Source organism: Eurytemora carolleeae, unplaced genomic scaffold (assembly GCF_000591075.1).
Source record: "Eurytemora carolleeae unplaced genomic scaffold, Eaff_2.0 scaffold1602, whole genome shotgun sequence".
Taxonomy (NCBI): domain Eukaryota; kingdom Metazoa; phylum Arthropoda; class Copepoda; order Calanoida; family Temoridae; genus Eurytemora; species Eurytemora carolleeae.
Genome location: NW_019402104.1, coordinates 33,039 through 55,096, shown reverse-complemented (window position 1 = coordinate 55,096; position 22,058 = coordinate 33,039). Strand labels below are relative to the sequence as shown.

At 31.5% G+C, this 22,058-nt stretch overlaps 2 protein-coding genes across 2 annotated transcripts; both read left to right on the top strand.

Moving 5' to 3' along the window:
* The first annotated feature begins 74 nt into the window (after positions 1-74).
* On the top strand, positions 75-7,781 carry LOC111717855 (ubiquitin-conjugating enzyme E2-17 kDa). Its single transcript, XM_023493310.1, has 5 exons — positions 75-137; positions 1,876-1,976; positions 2,874-2,937; positions 7,118-7,188; positions 7,708-7,781. Exons 1-5 carry the CDS (start codon positions 75-77, stop codon positions 7,775-7,777), a joined length of 369 nt encoding a protein of 122 aa, XP_023349078.1. The 3' UTR covers positions 7,778-7,781.
* Positions 7,782-9,523: 1,742 nt separating this feature from the next.
* LOC111717854 (uncharacterized) lies at positions 9,524-13,102 on the top strand. Its single transcript, XM_023493308.1, has 6 exons — positions 9,524-9,573; positions 10,342-10,450; positions 11,150-11,509; positions 11,674-11,718; positions 11,881-11,938; positions 12,994-13,102. Exons 1-6 carry the CDS (start codon positions 9,524-9,526, stop codon positions 13,044-13,046), a joined length of 675 nt encoding a protein of 224 aa, XP_023349076.1. The 3' UTR covers positions 13,047-13,102.
* The last annotated feature ends 8,956 nt before the right edge of the window (positions 13,103-22,058 follow it).

The window sequence follows — 22,058 nt, the reverse complement described above, 5'->3', positions numbered from 1 at the left end:
AATAATAATGATAATAATAATAATAATAATAATGATGATAATAATAATAATAATAATGTGCTGATGAAGATATTATGAATGATCCTCCAGCCCAATGTTCTGCAGGACCTGTTGGGGATGACGTGTTTCATTGGCAGGTAGATAAGTAGAGAGCTAGATAGGTAGGTAGAAAGCTAGGTAGGTAGGTAGAGAGCCAGGTAGGTAGGAAGAGAGCTGGGTAGGGATTATTGTGGAAGGGTTTATTGTGGAAGGGATCATTGTGGAAGGGACTATTGTGGAAGGGATTATTGTGGAAGAGATTATTGTGGAAGGGATTATTGTGGAAGGGATTATTGTGGAAGGGATTNCGGTATAGCTGGGTGGGAAGGTAGGTAACTAGGTAGCTAGGAAGATAGCTATGTAGCTGGGTAAGTGGAAAAATAGCTAGGTTTGTGGCAAAATTGCTACGTAGCAAGGTACATGGGTATCTAGGTAGGTAGATATGTAGGTAGGCAAATAGGTAGGTATAAGGTAAGAAGCTAGCTATAGATAGGTAAGTAGGTAGATAGGTTGGTTCACAGGTAGCAAGGTAGTAAATGCTGTACTCTTAAAACTTCGTCGAGAACTGTATTTCATTGGCTCTAAATGTCAATATGGACACAAGCGTAGCTATCAAACAAGCTCTTACTCTAACAATACTAATCTCAAGGCATGATCTCATAGGCTCTAAATGTCAATATGGACACAAGGCGTAGCTATCAAACAAGCTCTTACTCTAGCAATACCAATCTCAAGGCATAATCTCATAGGCTCTAAATGTCAATATGGACACAAGCGTAGCTATCAAAAAAGCTCTTACTCTAACAATACCAATCTCGAGGCATGATCTCATAGGCTCTAAATGTCAATAAGAACGCAAGCATAGCTTTTAAAAAAGCTCTTAGTCGATCAATGCCAAATCTCAAGGCACAACCTCATCTTGTATGTTTCAACAAGGACCAAATTACTTCTTATACCATAATCAAAGCAGAGTCTTAATCAACTGATGTATTTGCAAATATCTATGTATTACATGTTAAGTTCATTATACATATTTAAAATATTACGCAGATATACATCATCGTATTTAAGCTAATCACACTACGTGGCTAATTACGCAGATATTTATCATCGTATTTAAGCTAATCACAATACGTTGTTAATCTAGTCGCATTACAAGTTTATGCGCGTTTTCAAACAATGTTTACATAGGTATGTTCAAACTTAATTTATTACAGGTAGATATGTAGCTAGGTAGGTAGATTGGTAAGTAGGTAGGTAGGTAGGTAGATGGGAAGGTAGGAACAAGATGACGACATAAAATCAAAAATAAAAGATTTTGTTACAAAGCAAAAATATTTACTATGTAGTATCTTATTTAAACACTTATTAAGTAAAAATTAATGTGAAAAAGTTCAACGAAAATTATGTGGAAACAAACATAATATTACTAGACTTTTAGAGCGCTTCGCGCCCATCTTCTGTTTCAATTGAGAATATGTTCTCTTTTTAATCATTGTAAAACAAAAACAAATTTCGCGGATTTAAAAAAATATTTCGTGGATTTTCAAAACTTTCAAAAATCCAATTTTGTTAAAGGCAAATTTTTGAAAATTTGATTATCCATAAACCTTCCCTGGGGTCACGCGAGGTCTCACAAAAGCAATTTAAACCGATCGGTTCAGCCGTTTTGACGTTTAACTAATTCAAACAAAAAAGTTTTAAAAACTGTCTACATTGCCCAATTGCTATTTTTCCAGTTCATTGGATTATTTAAATTAATAATTTGAGTCTAAAAGTGATATAATCAGATATTAGAAATATTTTTGTTTTGCCAGTTTTAACAATTTTTTTTTAGGAGGAGTTTTCTTTTTAAACATAACTTTTCCCACGGACTATCCCTTTAAACCTCCTAAATTCACATTCACCACCAGAATCTATCATCCTAATATTAACAGGTATCTCTACGCTTCGTGCTTCTTTTGTAGTAACAATTTTAGATGTTATATGTATTGTTGAAGATAAATCTTATCTTATCTTAACCGTTGCTCTTCAAGATGCCATTTTTTTATGTTTCGCAGATTTTTTGGTTCAATTGCGCAATCAATTTGAAAAATAAATATTTTTCAGCTTTACCCTCCATTAACCTTAATTTAGCAATGAAGCAATATGTCTAATAATCCCTAATTTAGCAATGAAGCAATATGTCTAATAATCCCTAATTTAGCAATGGAGCTATATGTCTAATAATCTCTAATTTAGCAATGGAGCAACATGCCTAATAATCCCTAATTTAGCAATGGAGAAATATGCCTAATAATCCCTAATTTAGCAATAGAGCAATATTCCTAATAATCCCTAATTTAGCAATGAAGCAATATGCCTAATAATTCTTAATTTAGCAATGGTGCAATATACCTAATAATCCCTTATCTAGCAATGGAGCAATATGCCTAATAATCCCTAATGCAGATGGAGCTATATGTCTAATAATCCCTAATTTAGAAATGGAAAAATATGCCTAATAATCCCTAATTTAGCAATGGAGCTATATGTCTAATAATCTCTAATTTAGCAATGGAGTAATATGCCTAATAATCCCTAATTTAGCAATGGAGCAATATGACTAATAATCCCTAATTTAGCAATAGAGCAATATTCCTAATAATCCCTAATTTAGCAATGAAGCAATATGCCTAATAATTCTTAATTTAACAATGGTGCAATATACCTAATAATCCCTAATTTAGCAATGGAGCAATATGCCTAATAATCCCTAATTTAGCAATGGAGCAATATGCCTAATAATCCCTAATTTATCAATGGAGCAATATGCCTAATAATCCCTAATTTAGCAATGGAGCAATATGCCTGGATATTCTAAGATCTCAATGGTCTCCAGCGCTGACAGTTTCAAAGGTAATTAGTTTAAAGTGATTTCCATATACTAATATAACAGTTAGGTCCTTGGCCCATGCAAGCTGTTAAAATTCAATCCAATGGAATTAAGTCTTTGCCAAAAAATTTTCTGATCCCTATTTCTTTGCAACCTGATGATTAAAATCTTTGATATTTTAAAATTTGACTATTTGATCTAACAGAATTCATAGTTAAAATATTAACGACGACGACATCGGTTTTGTGAGATAAAGGAGTTCAAAAATCAGAGTTTGTGGCCAAAACTCAGTTCCTTTGAACAATGAAGCATACATTTTTGGGGTTTCCTCTTTAATGCTTTTTTATATGATTGAATATGAATGGAAGACATCAATAGCCTTGGTTAGTTAACAGGGTGCTGCAAATAGTGTAATTTTTATTTCTTCTGTAAAATATGTATTATTTATGTGTTCTCTCTACCTGTGAAAAAGATTATTCTCTGTACATACCATCCCCATAGTTTCAGTAGAAGTAAATATTTCCATTTACTGTTAGCGCCGATTGAAGGATTCGTATCTCTAATTGGATAATGAGATAGATAGAAAGATAGATGTTACCGCCATACTATTTCTATTGGTCCAGAATAGACATCAAACACATGACTGAACCCTGATTGGATCAGGCGCTAATGGACTGCAGGAGCTTGACCACAACAATTATTGAAATATAAAGTTTGTTATATCCTCATAAAAACCTTTTACTTATACCTATCATTCGGTTTTGAATTCCCTTAAAGTTTTCTGAAGTACTATCAAAATTTTATGTATTAAAATCTACAGAAAACATAAGATACAATTACAAAAGATATAATTACAGAATATATAATAACAAAATATATAATAACAAAAAATATAATTACAAAACATTTGATTACAAAACATATAATTACAAAATATGTAAGTTACAAAAGATAAAAATTACAGTAGATAACATTACAAAATCTATAAAAAAAAATACAAGCAGTTTGTTCATTCGAACATTTCATTTAGACTTTTTTTTTGGTTTATTTGAACTACTAGCCACAGCGCTCGGCCCAGAAATTGACTTATTTCAGGGTTCGGTTAGGTTAAGAAAGCTGCACCTAGGACTGCCTAGGTGGCCGAGCGCTGCAGCTAGGAGTTTAAATGAACAAAAAAAATAGTTCAACTAAAAGAAATATAAAGTTCAAATGTATTTGTTATTTAAGGGTTAGGTTAAGACAATTAATTGTACTTTACTTTATATCTTAAGTTACTAATATCATATGTAATAATATGTTTTTTTTTGTAATAATATGTTTTGTTATGATATATTTCATATGTTTTTTTTGTAATTATTTCTTATGTTACTGAGCCCAAATCTTGAGATTTTATGATTTGTTTTTAATAATAAAACATACACACTATCTACAACAGTTCAGAAAAAAATTATATTAAACTTTTAACATTTAATGTTTAAGGGAATAAAACGTAAATTAAAATCAACAATTATTTTAAGAATCGAATGAAAACGTCTAACTTTTTTTTCTATCTAGAAAAATGTTGGGGACTTATTTTCATCTTTTTTCTTTTTAAAGACTTAAAGTAAAATTTTGAAAAGTCTTCACTGTATTTTTATATACGGTCACCTCGGATTAGGTTATATTCTTATTTTTATCGTTGGAAAAGAGGTCGTAATTCTCTGGACATGGGCCTTTTATTTATACCCCAAATCAAAAGTTTTATTTTAATTCTACAGAAAAAGAAAATACCAATTACAAAAGTTTTATTTAAAGTTCAACTACAGATAAGGAAAATAGCAATTACAAAAGTTTTAATTAAAGTACAATTCTACAGATAAGGAAAATAGCAATTACAAAAGTTTTAATTAAAGTACAATTCTACAGATAAGGAAAATAGCAATTACAAAAGTTTTATTTAAAGTACGATTCTACAGATAAGGAAAATAGCAATTACAAAAGTTTATTCTACAGATAAGGAAAATATCAATAACAAAAGTTTTATTTAGAGTACAATTCTACAGATAAGGAAAATAGCAATTACAAAAGTTTTATTTAAAGTACGATTCTACAGATAAGGAAAATATCAATAACAAAAGTTTTATTTAGAGTACAATTCTACAGATAAGGAAAATAGCCATTACAAAAGTTTTATTTAAAGTACAACTGCAGATAAAGAAAATAGCAATTACAAAGGTTTTATTTACAGTACAACTGCAGATAAAGAAAATAGCAATTACAAAAGTTTTATTTAAAGTATAATTCTACAGATAAGGAAAATAGCAATTACAAAAGTTTTATTTAAAGTACAATTCTTCAGATAAGGAAAATAGCCATTACAAAAGTTTTATTTAAAGTACAATTCTACAGATAAGGAAAATAGCCATTACAAAAGTTTTATTTAAAGTACAACTGCAGATAAAGAAAATAGCAATTACAAAGGCTTTATTTACAGTACAATTGCAGATAAAGAAAATAGCAATTACAAAGGTTTTATTTACAGTACAACTGCAGATAAAGAAAATAGCAATTACAAAAGTTTTATTTACAGTAGTACAATTCTACAGATAAGGAAAATATCAAATACAAAAAGCCAAAGAGCAACCACCTACTGTAGTTCCTGGAAACCTTGAGTTTAAAGATTTTTAGGATACTGTTGTGAATCGGACATGCCAGTCTAAAAATGGGAGGTCACTTGATATAACGTTTACAGTCCCTCTAAGAGTGCAACTAAGACCTATACAGTCCCTCTAAGAGTGCAATTAAGACCTATACAGTCCCTCTTAGAGTGCAACTAAGACCTATACAGTCCCTCTAAGAGTGCAACTAAGACCTATACAGTCCCTCTAAGAGTGCAACTAAGACCTATACAGTCCCTTTAAGAGTGCAACTAAGACCTATACAGTCCCTTTAAGAGTGCAACTAAGACCTATACAATGATGTTTTAACCTTTAAACCTTGTTATTTTACTGTTAGAAATACTCGTTTAGCTGAGTTTGACCTAAATATAAACGAAAACAATACTGCATGTCGAAAACGCAGATAGAATTAAAGAAATATTGAATTAATAAAATCTATTAAACTTGTATGGAACCACGTTAAACTAAGATAAATTGCACGTAAATGTTTACAATCATAGCTTCTTTCATTGAAGAGCTTTTGTTTTCATTTTCTATTAGGAAATCGGACAATGTCGGACTAGTAATGGCTCCTTCTGTCTAGTAGTGTACTAATGACAACATGAACTAAGCTTTCTGTGCGTACTGCATCAGTGATCTACGGTACACTGAACTAAACTTTCTGTGCGTACTGCATCAGTGATCTACGGTACACTGAACTAAACTTTCTGTGCGTACTGCAGTAACTATGAGGCTTTAAGGAATATCTAACAATTTTGTTTCTTTATTTTTGAAAAAATAATGTTGCCAGTTATACTGTTTATCTTTTCATTCTTTGTGTTTACATAAAAATATTATTTTTTGCAGGTTTTACTCTCTATCTATTCTTTCACTTTGTTAAAATAAAAATATCATTTTTTAGCAGCTTTTACTTTATATCTATTCCTTCGCTATGTTTAAATAAAAATATTATTTTTTTGAAGGTTTTACTTAATATCTATTCCTTCACTATGTTTTTTTTTTCAGGTTTTACTCTTTATCTATTCCTTCACTATGTTTAAATAAAAATATTAAATTTTGCAGGTTTTACTCTCTATCTATTCCTTCACTATGTTAAAAAAAATGTTGCAGTTTATACTCTCTATCTATTCCTTCTCTGTGTTTAAATAAAAATATTAAATTTTGCAGGTTTTACTCTTTATCTATTCCTTCACTATGTTTAAATAAAAATATTAAATTTTGCAGGTTTTACTCTCTATCTATTCCTTCTCTATGTTAAAAAAAATGTTGCAGTTTATACTCTCTATTTATTCCTTCTCTGTGTTTAAATACAATATCAATTTTACAGGTTTTACTCTCTATCTATTCCTTCTCTATGTTAAAAAAAAATTGTTGCAGTTTATACTCTCTATCTATTCCTTCTCTGTGTTTAAATACAATATCAATTTTGCAGGTTTTACTCTCTATATGTTCCCTCCTCTGTGTTTTAGTAAAATATTAAATTTAGCAGGTTTTACTCTCTATCTCTTCCTTCTCTATGTTTAAATAAAAAATATTATTTTTGCAGGTTTTACTCTCTATATGTTCTCTTCTCTGTGACCCGAACCCAGATGACCCTCTTGTACCAGAAATAGCCAGGTATAAAAAGCATAAAAAGAAAAGAAAAACGCTAAACAGAGTTTTTCATAATTTCAAGTACAGTTAAAAGTCAATCTAAGAAAAAGAAAGTAAAAAATGATAAAATTTGATTTGATTTGCAAACATGACAATGGGTGAATATTTTACAATGTCTTCTTCCATAATTTGATAAGTTTTTTGATACCAAAGACAAAAATAAAAATAATATGGGAGTCATGTTATAGAAAAATTGATTTCAAAGTAAAAAGCCTGTACTATCTAATACAGTATATAAAAGACGACATTTATAAAACTTTATCAATTGTCATATTTCGTGGGACATCCTGTACCTGAGCATCAATAAGGAAGATATTGTCGTTTTACTAGAAAAGTGTCACATTCTCACAATTTTCTCGTTTTTCTCTGCTGAATGAATCCGCAAGTCACGTTTACATGGTAACCAATTAATTTTCAGATAGAAAAGTAAATATGTTTTCATCTATTTTGCTGAGACAAAAGCTAATTTTATCTCTTTTTCAGATTATATAAGACAGATCTTGCCAAGTACAATGATTGTGCCAAAGAGTGGACGAAAAAATACGCAATGTGAAAACCAAAAATTACCCATTGTGAAAACCAAAAATTACGCAATGAGATCATACTAAAAATACCCAATTTCAATCATACAAATATGAAAGTGAAATCATAATTGAATGCAGGATTTTAAATAGGGATCAAAGCTTAGCTTAAAAATTTTATCAAATTAATTTGTTTCAAAATTCTGCAAGAAAGTTAAATTTTTATTTCATTTTTATCTTTAAAAAAAACATAATATAGAAGCTACGAAAATAGTAATTGTAATCTATATCCATTTCTGAATTGTTACTTAATATTTTTTAACATAAATAATGAATACAACTTGATTTTGTAATAAATGTTAGACCAAAATTCTTCTTACAATACATGTTTTCTAATACATGGGTTCCCTGTTGTTGCACAGGGTACTTAAAGTTACTCCCGTCGTTTACCCGCATTTGGACAAATTTTACCGGAAACTAACTTTTCGCTAAAAAAAAAGTCGACCCACTCAATTTAGAATCTCAAAACCAAACTAAGAAAATTCTCGTGGTTCTCCCGAGGTCCCCAATCAAAATTTGAGGCATTTCGGTCCAGAGGTTCCTGCATTATATACGGACAAACAAACAGACAAACAGAGATTATAACTTTATGTATATAAGCGAAGGGCATGGTAGCATTATATCATGTATATTCGTATTACGTATAACAGAATATATTAGACTTCAGAGACGATTAAACGGAAATTGTTCAGTCCGTTTTCTTGCTTCAGGGTTCCTTTTATGCAGAAACGGGCTAATAATATCTGTGCTGTGTCTAATTTAGTAAACCAACAAATTACAAAATGCTTAATTAATGCAGAAACCAAAAATCAAGCTTGAAATAGTCATATATTTAGTGTCGTCTTTACAGTCTTTATAAAGTCTCATTCTTTGTGGGTAACCCTGTATATGTCTTTATTATTTTTAAAATTTTCTTAAAGCTCTGTTTAGTTATCTAAGTGATCCTCCGATTCACAACTTTGTCCAGAAAAGGTTTGTCTGATCAATACATTCATGTTTTTGTTTTTGAAAACTGATTAATTGTATTAATGACTTGCGCATTTTTGTTTCAGAAATAAATTAAGAAATTATCAGAATAGAACAGTTTTGAAGCAAGAAAACAACTTAATCTTTAACATTATTGATTAAATTCAGATTTTAAGCTGGTATACCGTTGTAAATCCGCTAAAGTTCATTTGAAGTAAATATTTCCATTTACTGTTAGCGCTGATTAAAGGATTCATAACTCTAATTGGATAATGAGATAGATAGAAAGATAGATGTTACCGCCATACTATTTCTATTGGTTCAGAATAGACAACAAACACCTTACTGAACCCTGATTGGATCAGGCGCTAATGGACTCGGCATGCTGGAGTGAATCGAGCATTTGTTCCTCTTTAAATGGAGGGTCAACATAAATTAAGACCACAGTCCCTTTATTATTAATTCTAATCTTAATGCAGTAAAATTTCAGAATAAGGAATTGAGTCTTTGCCATAAACTCTAATTTTCTTATCTCTATATCTTTCCAACCCAATGTCGTCGACATTATAAATTTTAAACTTTAAATTCTGCTAGTTCAATTAAGGTTAACACCATCAGGTTACATGGATATATGGATTAGAAAATTCTAGGTTTTGCCCAATTTCTTGGTCCTAGATTCGAAAGTTTGATTTGAAAAATTATCTCAATTTGTTTAAAATTAAATATTTAAAAAAAATATGTTTACAGAAAAGATGAAAAGAAATTTTATTGATAATCATACTTTTTACAAAGATATTCAGAGGTAAGCGATATTTGAAAAAATAGGATTTTTTCGGAATTAAAGATTTTTGGATAATGAATCTCAGGATTAAGAATTGATCTCCAGTTCTGCAGTTCTACGGATTAACTTAATTCCTCTTCACTGATCCGTAAAACCCTGTGGAATTGAGGGATGAAGCATTGAACCTTAAATCTAAAAGTTTCCACATTTGATATCGAGATCAAACGGTTAAGTTCCGATCTCAAGAGGCTGAATTTAAAGAATTTGAGCCGCGGCTTAAATATGGTTGGTTCCACTTAAAATTGTATTCAGTTTTTCAAGATTTAAGCCGGCGCTCAATTGAAACCGGTTTTTGGGGGATTTGAGACATGGCTTAAATTCATTAAATTCGGACAAAGTTATATCTTTTAAAAATTAAAGAGATTTATTGAAAGTGTTTCAGTTTAAAGCAACTGCACGTTGCACTAATTGCTGTGTTCCATGTTTGAGGATTTTAACAGTCAACTTCCAGTTCTATAGTTTTCGGGTCTCACTGTAATCTTAATTTAACATACATTCTTTTGTTTCGATTTCAAAATTTTTAATCGATTTGCAATTTATCGACTTTTCACTATTTTTTGGAATTAAATGTACAAACTTTTAAGAAAACACATATAAGGCATGTTGATCAAAAACAGATTTTGGTAGTTTTGATAAGTTCAAATCTTCAAAAAGCATTTTAAACATGGATTCGTGCATAAATTTTTAATTTAAAAAAATTGATTTCAAATGTTCATAATATCTCCATAGGGCTGACGTTAGAGCTGTCAAGGGAAAAGTTCAGCAACTGCAAGGAACGCCATCTCTGGGTGCTTTTCTAAAATTATCCTACCCTGACCCAAGGACACTAGCTAAACAGGGACCAAATTTAATCAATTAGAAAGTTTTGGATTTTAAACAACCCTAACCTGAAATCAGCTGACGAAGAGAAATTTTCTGACAGTTCCAACCAATCAGAGACTCGCAAATATTGGACTCCTCAATCTATTGGCTAAAACAAAACTCGTCTCTTGCTCACTAGGATAGTTCAAAATTTAAACTCCAAGTTGAACCAGCCATTAAAGATACATTATTATGTAGTTTAATGACTTCTCACTAGGACTGGGCTTGTTCAAACTTTTTTTGTTAATGATTAGTTGCATCTGTTAAAAATGAAAAATTTTATAAGCCGTTAATTTTAAAAAGCTGTTTTTTTTGCAATTAACAGCATTAGCCGTTCAGAAAAAATTTCGTTAGCGGTTTGGCAAATCGTTAACAGCGGAAGGGAACTGAAGACGAATTTTAAAAACATCAAAATACAAAACAAATATTTTTTTGCTGCAAGTTTCATGTAATTTTAGCAGAAAAAAAGAGTGAAAGTTGCTGTTTTTAAATACCCATGCATTTCGTTAACGTTTTCAACCGTTATTTTTTTTTCAAAACCGTTTTGTTAATTGTTTAAATATTAACGGGTTTTGCTGTTCCTTAACGGACTCTTCCGTTAATTTTCAAAACCTACGTTTCGTTAACGGAACTTTGCCCAGCCCTACTTCTCGCAATTCATTAAATTTGGTCCCAGTACCCTGACCCGGCTCAATCCAGTCAAACTCAGCAAACAAAACAAGAAGGAAAAGTAATATTTGTGGCTGAGAGGGAAACCCCTGTTGATGATAAAAAAGAGGATTTTATTCAAAAATGGCAGAACTCGGAAAATATTTCCAGACCGGGGACTGGGAAAGTCCCAAGTCAGGAAAGTAAAGAAGAGTTAGTTGATGATAGTGTTCAGCAAGATGAACAAGACGTGAATACTCCCATTGAACAGCAAAATGAACAACGAACAGATGAACAAAATGAAACCTTGAGACTCAAAAAACAGAAAATACCTGTCTTCAAATCACAGAGTAAAGGGCCTAACCCTATGAACCGAATAGGACCCAAGGCAAGATAAATTATTTCTCTTTCTCTAAATGTATAAAAATGAACAATTACGTAAAAAGCTTATTCAGAAATTGGATAACAATGCAAATAGTACTTTACAATGGTTTATCATCATATACCTTTTTTGTTTTTGGGGAACAGCCCCTTTAAACAATTTATATTCAGGGTATTGCAAAAGGGCCTAATCCTGCAAACAGGAGAGGACCTCAGGTACTGTGAGATCTATCTGACTATTTTTCTATTTAGTTATGTTTGCTGAATATTGTTATACTAATATGAACATTATTTTATTGTGCATTTACAAGTTTTAACAGCTTTATTAATTAATGTCCTATGGACTTCATATAACACTTATTTTCGTTAACAATCTAGAGTTCAGAGCACAAATTGGATAACTTTTTTATCTCTTACAATCTTGCTAATTACAGAGGTAGAATAAATATTTTGGTTAACAATCTAGAGTTAAGAGCACAAATTTGATAACTTTTTTTATTTCTCACAATCTTGCTAATTACAGGGGTAAAATAAATATTTTGGTGAAATCTTCAATAATGAATCAAGTTATTAAAGAGACTGTAAAGGGAAAATGAAAGGGGGAATAGCCTGAAACCTAAGGATTTTAGGAGTTGATTGAAACCCCTGAGAGTTCTATCTGATGTTCCTGTCTCGAGAAATTGAGTTAAAACTGTGTCAAATTTATACAAAAATCTATATATTTAAAATTTCGAATTAGAATAGTTATAGGTTTAAACAGATCATTAAGCAAATACTGGTCACGTGATACAGACAGAGTCACGTGATAATGATACTGCACTGCCATTGGTGGGAGTTCTGGTCATGTAATACGGACGTATAAATAATATCAATTATATCTTTTATAACTGAAAATTTATTTAATTTAAATAATAATAGGAGCAAACGTAAGTTTCTTAGGCTCCTCTGGGATATCTAGATAAATTCTTGTATATCCATGTATTGTATGCAATCCATGTTAATTTAAAGCTTAAATTATTAATAAACCATATAATGCTATCATAAGAAGTGAAAAACATAATTTTGGATTAAATATCTTATTTTATATAATAAGTCCTACCGGTTCCAATTGCAAATTTCTTTCTAAAAAATTCAAATTTTTCAAGATGAACAATAAATAAAATTAAGATAATTAAAAAATATTCATTAAAGATGTATTTTGATATGGTCGTATATAGTTATATTGGAAACTCAATTTACTAAAGGAATTGAGTCTTCGCCACAAACTCAAATTTTTAATCCCTATATCGTTGTAACCCAATTTAGTATACCTTTACTATTTCGAACTATAAATTCTGTTCGATCAAAAAGTCATAGATAAAATATCAAAGGTTTAAACCATCAGGTTGCAAAGATTAAGGGACTAAAACGTTTGAGTTTGTGGCAAATTTTTTTTTTTAATAATTTTTTTCGTGGTTTACAATTAACTTAAAATGATACAATGTTTTTCAGGTGTTTACTGCGTACTTCAAGCCTGCAGATCAAATGGCAACGAACATTATTAAATAATATTTTAAACTTTGTGTTTTTTCTTCTAAGAAATATAAATATTTAGCATTTTTTCTTTTTTTTTTACAATTTAATCCTTAAATAATTTTATATTGTCAATTTTTTTCAATATTCTCTATATATACCATGTTTTATACAGTTAAAGCGCGCCATGCTGACACATTTTTGTTCACCTGAAGAACTCAAAAAGGGTCAAAATTTCGACTGAAGACTAAAAACTAGATTTTTAACTTATCACACATTAGTTTATTAAGATAGATATTTTTTATTGTGTTTTCTTTCCCTTAACTGCTATTGATTGCATCAAAACAAAAAANTATCTAGGCATTCAGAAATCTAGGCATAATGTTATCTAGGCATTCTGAAATCTAGGCATAATGTTATCTAGGCATTCAGAAATCTAGGCATAATGTTATCTAGGCATTTAGAAATCTAGGCATAATGCTATCTAGGCATTCAGAAATCTAGGCATAATGTTATCTAGGCATTCAGAAATCTAGGCATAATGTTATTTAGGCATTCAGAAATCTAGGCATAATGGTATCTAGGCATTTAAAAATCTAGGCATAATGTTATCTAGGCATTCAGAAATCTAGGCATAATGCTATTTAGGCATTCAGAAATCTAGGCATAATGTTATCTAGGCATTCAGAAATCCAGGCATAATGGTATCTAGGCATTCAGAAATCTAGGCATAATGTTATCTAGGCATTCAGAAATCTAGGCATAATGGTATCTAGGCATACATAAATCTGGGCATAATGTTATCTAGGCATTCAGAAATCTAGGCATAATGTTGTCTAGGCATTCAGAAATCTAGGCATAATGTTTTCTAGGCATTCAGAAATCTAGGCATAATGTTATCTAAGCATTCAGAAATCTAGGCATAATGTTTTCTAGGCATTCAGAAATCTAGGGATAATGTTATCTAGGCATTCAGAAATCTAGGCATAATGGAATCTAGGCATTCAGAATATTAGGCATAATGTTATTTAGGCATACAGAAGCCTAGGCATAATGTAGCTATCAATGTCATCACGGACACAAGCTCGAAAACTATCATTGCCAAATTAATGGGCATGATCTCGTCAGTTATCGATGTCATTACGGCCAGAAACAAGCTCTTAAACTATCAATGCCAGGCCAGACCAATGTTTATATTTATTTATAATTTCAATTTGTCTTTTGTTGTAAACGATGGTCAATGGTTTATTAGAGTGATTAATCTAATGGAAGAAGGGAAGAGGAGAAGCTTCTCATATTATAAAAAAATTAATTTAAATTTTAAACCCTATCATTTCACAAAACAGGATAGAAATAAAAATTTTTAAATAATTTTATTTTATTTTGAAGAAATGAAAGTACTTTATACAAGATATTGGTAACAAAAATAGATTTTATGCCAATTTCCTTCCTTTTTTTCGTTTTTTCTTTCATTTTACGTTTCGTTCTTTTCATTTTTTTTTCATTTTCTTCTTTTTTGTCTCAGATAGTGTGCCCCTCTTCTGCCCCTCATGCCCTCCCACCCCTTATAATTACAGGCCTGAATGATCAAACAAAGCTTTTAAGAGTAGGGCATGTGAGCCAATCATTGTCATCTTTGCATGGAGGGTCTTACCTTCTCTTCTTATCCTGTCTTACCTTCTCTTCTTATCCTGTCTTACCTTCTTTTCTTATCCTGTCTTACCTTCTCTTCTTATCATCTCTTACCTTCTCTTCTGATCCTGTCTTACCTTCTCTTCTTATCCTGTCTTACCTTCTCTTCTTATCCTGTCTTTCTTTCTATTCTTATCCTGGCTTCCCTTCTCTTCTTATTTTGTCTTTCTTTCTGTCTTCTTTTTCTTAATTTTTCTCTGCCAAAATCTTTTTTTCTTTAGGTATGCATTTATCAATGCTCTTCTCTTTCGACTTATCTTTTCCCACTTTCTCTTCTTACCTTAATTAAAAACCTTTTTTTCTTATCTTTGGAAATAGTCCGCTCATGTAAGTTCTATTGGAAATATTTCGCTGAACCACTGATTTGGATTCTGAAGAATCACGCAACTGCTTCATTAAGTTCTAACTCCAGTATTGGAAAATTTGAACAAGTAATTCAGTGTCCTGTGCAGTCGAACTCAGGAGAAAATTAAAGGACATTTTTTCTAATCTGATAGGGCATTCGCCATTGGTATGGGCCTGCACGCTTGTTTAACAGTATGACTAATAATGCAAGAATTACTTTTGCTAAATAGTGCTTTTAAGTAAATGATCCTTAAATAGATTTTATCAAGATTTTCAAAGCAACTGTGGTAACTAGTTTGAACTGGATTTTTTAAAGTAAATATGGAAATTAGTTTAAACAAAATAGATTATCAAGTACAAACGAACTAATTATACACAACGTCACAAGTGTCAAATATAACAAGGAAAACGAAATTGTCTCACATGAGTTGACATGTTTTCCAAAATTAAATAAAAGTGTAAAAACAGAAACTAAAGAACACATAAAATTGCACTTATTTTACTGTAAGAAAAGCACTTTATTCTAAAATTATCACTATTATTGATGATTTTGTCGGACACAAAAACTGAGTTGACACTTTTGACGTCAGAATACAACTGTACTAAGAGTGTACAAATTCTACGTTGCCATCTATTGTACTAGAATCTATTTGGTTTAAACTGGCTTTTTTATACTTGAGGTTTCAAAATAAAAACTAAAAAAGTACAAATAGCTCTTTGCAAAAAGTAATTAATATTATTCCTTGGAGATAAGAATAATGCTAAAACATAAAAAATAAAATTGATTTTTTCAAGAATTCTTCAGGAACTGAATCTGGTTTGAACTGGCTTTTTACAAGCTGAAAATTGAATTTACAACGAAAGTTATAGTTAATATTTCTTTCTGAGAGATGAGAAAATGGAATAGCTGCTGGAAAAATATTTTCAACTGCGAAAATTTTTATCTAAATTGTAATGAAAATTGCCCTATTATTTAAATATTTCCACACAAAAACCAAAACGGCTGAAATGGTTGTCCAAGATTGTTTATTAAGTTTATATCTCCAATGTACGGAAAATGTCGTCTTCATAGGATTGGGAACTCAAAATTCTCATATGACATAAATGAATGCTATCGGAAAATGACGCAATTTGTTACTGGTGCGAGAGAGGAAGGACTTTCTATGCTTTTTCTTAGCTTTGTTTTGATATTCTAAGTTGAGTTGGTCGACTTCAATAGCGGAAAGTTAGTTTCCAGGTAAAATCGTTCAATTGCGGGTAAACGGGTAAACTTTTAGTAACTTGGGTTCCAAGAGAGAGACGACTTTTAGACTCAAATTATGACTTTAAATAATGAACATCAGGCAGAGCAATTGTGCAGTGTAAGATACATTTAACTTAATAAATATTTCATAACTTACTATTTGTTTTTAAAGTTACGACATCACTACATCACTACATCACTACATCACTACATCACTACAATTACATCACTACATCACTACATCACTACATCACTACATCACTACATCACTACACCACTACATCACTACATCACTACATCACTACATCACTACATCACTACATCACTAAATCACTACATCACTACACCACTACATCATTACATCATTACATCACTACATCACTACATCACTACATCACTACATCACTACATCACTACATCACTACATCATTAAATCACTACATCACTACACCACTACATCACTACATCAATACATCAATACATCACTACATCACCACATCACTACATCACTACATCACTACATCACTAAATCACTACATCACTACATCACTACATCATTACATCATTACATCACTACACAACTATACCATTACACCACTACACCACTACATCACTACATCACTACATCACTAAACCACTACACCACTACATCACTACATCACTACATCACTCCAGGAGTAATTATAAAACTAGAGTACAAAGAGATAAGCACCAGGAGTAATTATAAAACTGGAGTACCAAGAAACAAGCTCCAGGAGTTTATATATGAAACTGGAGTACAAATAGATAAGCTCCAGGAGTAAATATAAGACTGGAGTACCAAGAGATAAACTCCAGGGGTACTATAAATATAACTAGAGTAAGAAGAGATATACTCCAGAAGTATATATGAAACTAGAGAAATTTATACAATATAGTAGGTACGAATTGTATCAAAGATTTATGAATATAGTTATCTCTTTGTTAAAGATTCATACTCCGAGAATAACAGATTTATGAATATATTTATCTCTTTGTTAATCTGATATACATTTATACTTCAAGAATAAAAAATTTATGAATATATTTATCTCTTTGTAGACCTGATATACATTTAAACTCCAAGAATAAAAGATTTATGAATATATTTATCAAAACGCTCCGGCCCACCCCGGGCTTAAAATTGATACTACACTCGTGCTCAAAATATTGGGCTACAGGTCTCTACAGATACAGATACATTGGGCTACAGGTCTCTACAGCTACAGATATATTGGGCTACAGGTATCAACAGCTACTTGGGTGCTGGAAAAACAGACAAAACATATTTTAAACATCCGGCCTTTTGGACGTTTATCAGTCTTGATCATTAACAAATCGCAAACATCAATAGAAATTAATGCAAAACGCGTTTAAAGTGAAAATTAATTAATTAAAATTAATCAAAATTAAAACCTTATAAATAAGTCAATCATTGTAAATCTATTAACGTCTTTAACCTCTATAGCGACTTTTTGTAATTAGCTTAGGGTTTATTTGTTGATAAATCGCTTTTACAGTTAATTCTTTTTTAAATTCAAATATTTATCCAGATTAGTCGGTTTTCATTTAACCACCTTAGTCGGTTTTCATTTTGAAAAAACAACCCCCAAAAAATTGAGTAAATACAGTGGTTTTTGGCTTAGGTATCGTTCTTATATAAACGTACAACTAGTCGTAAATCTACGTAAATTACACTTGCTATATAGGGAAACTCTTTGCTTTATATAAACATCAAATACAAAAATGTTTGCTTTAATATCGTCTTCCTCAAAGTCTTATGGGTCTTACAATAGTAAATTTTCTATTTATTTCTGGTTAAATTTGTACAAGATTTTTATATGGCTACAAATCAATATAGTTATGTATACCTGCTTATTACTCTTTCTTTTGAAGGGATTGTGAGCGTAATTTCATGGGACCTTCTACTGAAAGAGAAATGGTATTCTTTAAACTTGTGACTGATCAAGGATGACAGGCTTTTCCTGAAATGCTTGCAATTGTTGGAAAATGCAAGCTGTTTTCAGAGGCGTATTCAGGGGGGGGGCTATTGGGGCTAAGCCCCCCCTGGACCAGTGAAATCTATTGATTTCAGGGGGTTTTCATGCCCCATGCGGGTGCTAAGCCCCCCCCTGTACAGAAAAATTCCTCTAGATTCCAACAGGCTCCCTATAAGTTCAAATTTGAAGGAACTGTCTGGTTCCAACAGGCTCCCTATACGTTCAAATTTAAAGGAACTGTCTGGTTCCAACAGGCTCCCTATAAGTTCAAATTTAAAGGAACTGTCTGGTTCCAACAGGCTCCCTATAAGTTCAAATTTAAAGGAACTGTCTGGTTCCAACAGGCTCCTTATAAGTTCAAATTTAAAGGAACTGTCTGGTTCCAACAGGCTCCCTATAAGTTCAAATTTAAAGGAAAGATGTCGTCGTATTTTTAGTGAACCTTTATTTATTGCAGTGTAATTAAAACATTAATCTAATCAGAGTCCGAATTTAATGAATTTAAGCCGCGTCTCAAATCCCCCAAAAACCGGTTTCAATTGAGCGCCGGTTTAAATCTTGAAAAATTCAATACAAATTTAAGTGGAACCACCCAAATTTTAGCCTTGGCTTAAATGTACACCGAGGCTCAAATTCTTTAAATTCGGCCTCTTATCAATAGATGTGGCTTGAAAAGTGTTTAGCTCAGATAATTTCTCCATTGCCCATTTTTGTAGATCAAAATCAAAATAATCAAATACATGAATATCTAATTCTTCTTGATCAGACAGAGCTTTTAATGGTCCCGGAGTGAATCGGACACTTGCAATGGAGGATCACTTGAAATTATTTTTACTATCACTTTAAGGCATGTAAATAAAGGTGTTATGATAAAACATACAAACAAGTAAAGAGAGAATACAGGGTTTCTCACAAAGGACGAGACTGTAAAGACGACTTGAAACTCTTCATATTCTGCCTTGAATGTGGTCTTTAAATGGTTTTTAAAGGGAGTGTCTGGCTAGATATGGTAGTTGAGCTGAGAATGCAATATTGTAGGGAAACTTTTAGGATTCATTTCACCCCTGACTAACCAGAGTGAGAAGCATTCAGTTTCTTCTATTTGAAATAAGACGTGTTTTGGTCTATATGAGGCAACAATCTTTTAATTTAATGATTTGTTGTAGAATACTTTTTTATTCAAAATGTATATATATGCCGACAATAAAGTATTTAGGTAAAAGGCTAAAAAAAATAGTTTAATGAGATCGATAGTCACAATTTTCTGGTATTTAAGATCGATTTGAGACCTATATCAGACGTTTTTACAGTGCAGAATTGTTCAACATAGCACAAAATCAATCTTGGAAATCCTCATAGATTGTCCATTTTGGAAGTAATATTTTGAGAATCGGTTAAAAAAACGACCACAAAAACGTAATAAAAATTTTACAGTAAACAAAAAATAGAGATTACCTCTTTTCGTCAAAAGTACAAAACTTGGTATTTAAAGTTTTTCAGATTTCAGCTTAATCATCCATTGTATAATTAAAGATTTTTCTAGCCCATTACATTTATTAATTTTTCAAATCATTAATTTTTCAAATAATTCTGAGGTTACTCTGTCTAAAATAAATCAGTTGTTAAGATTTTATTGATTGTTAGCTAAGTCTTAAATCTACACACCTGTGAATCTAAAAAAAAAGATCAAACAATGAAATATTTATTGTGTTTTAAAATATATTTGATATTTTTGATATTTTGATTTTATTTATTAGAATAATAAAAAATGAATAGAATGATGGTTTAGATGGTAAAGATATATCTTAAAATATTCTAAAATAGACTGAAGGGGAGTGTCAAATTTATGCAATATTAAAAAAAACATTGATACCATGATGACCAGAAAACTGTGGAATAGAAAGTAATACTTCAGTGTATTAGATGTTACAAAGCAAATAGTCTTACGAGTAACTAATAAAATCACTTAAGTAAAAGGGGTCTGTATACACTGCACAGTTGTTGGGTCTCATGTTCATTATACCATTTACAGTCAGAATATTTGAGTATAAACATCGTCTTCCTATTCCAGAGTTTTCTGGTTCTCACTGTTTACAAATATCTGACCAATTAAAGTTTTCAAAACACTTTTTCCACTGGACTTTTTCAAGTGCCAAATTTATGGACTTAATTTACAAAAACTTTTTTCTTCTTTAGATAATTCCTTGGCGACATGTGGTGACGTGGCCTTGTCTCATGAGTTTCTAACAGCGCTGCACGAAACCTATTGCTAATAGCGCTGGACAAAACCCATTACTAAGAGCGCTTCACGAAACCCATTTCTATTAGCGCTGCACAAAACCCATTTCTAAGAGCGCTGCACAAAACCCATTTCTAATAGCGCTGCACAAAACCATTTCTAATAGCGCTGCACAAAACCATTTCTAATAGCGCTGCACGAAACCATTTCTAACAGCGCTGCACGAAACCATTTTTAATAGCGCTGCACGAAACCATTTTTAATAGCGCTGCACGAAACCATTTCTAATAGCGCTGCACGAAACCATTCCTAAGAGCGCTGCACAAACCATTTTTAACAGCGCTGCACCAAACCATTTCTAATAGCGCTGCACGAAACCATTTCTAATAGCGCTGCACAAAACCATTTCTAATAGCGCTGGACAAAACCATTTCTAATAGCGCTGCACAAAACCATTTCTAATAGCGCTGCACAAAACCATTTCTAATAGCGCTGCACGAAACCATTTCTAACAGCGGGGCACGAAACCCATTTCTAATAGCGCTGCACGAAACCCATTTCTAAAAGCGCTCATTTATTACAGCGTTTATTACGTATTAATACAAAAATCAAATATTGAGTGCAGAACTTGTTAAATTTAGTTTCCAGTTTAATTTGGATTCCAGTTTCATTTATTTTCCGGTTTCATTTAGTTTCCGGTTTAATTCAGTTTCCGGTTTTATTTAGATTCCGGTTTCATTCAGTTTCTGGTTTAAATTAGTTTCCGGTTTAATTTGGTTTCCGGTTCAATTCAGGTTCCGGTTTAATTTAGTTTCCGGTTTCATTTAGTTTCCGGTGTAATTTAGATTCCGGNTTTCCGGTTTAATTTAGTTTCCGGTTTAATTTAGTTTCCGGTTTAATTTAGTTTCCGGTTTTGAGGGACTGTTAATTTCAAGCAATTCATTATTCGAAGAGTCAAATGTCGGATTCACGACGATACCCCTTTAATCCTTAGTCTGGCTTGAAATCCTTTGTTTCTTTTTTTTGAAACGGAACTTACGAATTTTTACAGTAGAGACTATGAGAGAACTCTTATATTTTCAAAACGGAAAAATGTTGATTTGATCCTCATGCTTATCTGATAAAGAACTCAAGGATGCAGCTAGTCGGGCATGTAAGCTGTAACGCTTAAAATTAAGTATCTATTAAAATTGGATCAGCAGTTCGAAACGTTAGTAAAATCTTTAGGATTACTGAACATAAATCGATCCAAAACATTGAAAATCGTTTCCAATGCTCTTTGAATATTCAATATTGAACTCCCAGAAATATGACAAAAACCTAAACTTTGTCAAGCATTTTTGACGCAACTGAAGTAGTTTTGAAATCACTTATTTTGTTATGTCAACAAAAAACAATTTAGCATATAAACGACATAACTGAGATATTTAACAATCAACTGTTCGAAGAAACTATTTATTCTCCGCAACCTCTATTTCCCCTTTCATCCACTCCAAACCCACTTCAA

Coding starts and splice junctions, on each gene's coding strand:
- LOC111717855 (XM_023493310.1), top strand. CDS start 75: ATGAATGATCCTCCAGCCCAATGTTCTGCAGGACCTGTTGGGGATGAC. Junction 1,977..2,873: donor TATCATCCTAATATTAACAG/GTATCTCTACGC, acceptor TCCCTAATTTAG/CAATGGAGCAATATGCCTGG. Junction 2,938..7,117: donor CAGCGCTGACAGTTTCAAAG/GTAATTAGTTTA, acceptor TTATTTTTGCAG/GTTTTACTCTCTATATGTTC.
- LOC111717854 (XM_023493308.1), top strand. CDS start 9,524: ATGAAAAGAAATTTTATTGATAATCATACTTTTTACAAAGATATTCAG. Junction 11,510..11,673: donor TGAACCGAATAGGACCCAAG/GCAAGATAAATT, acceptor ATTTATATTCAG/GGTATTGCAAAAGGGCCTAA. Junction 11,719..11,880: donor CAAACAGGAGAGGACCTCAG/GTACTGTGAGAT, acceptor TTAACAATCTAG/AGTTCAGAGCACAAATTGGA.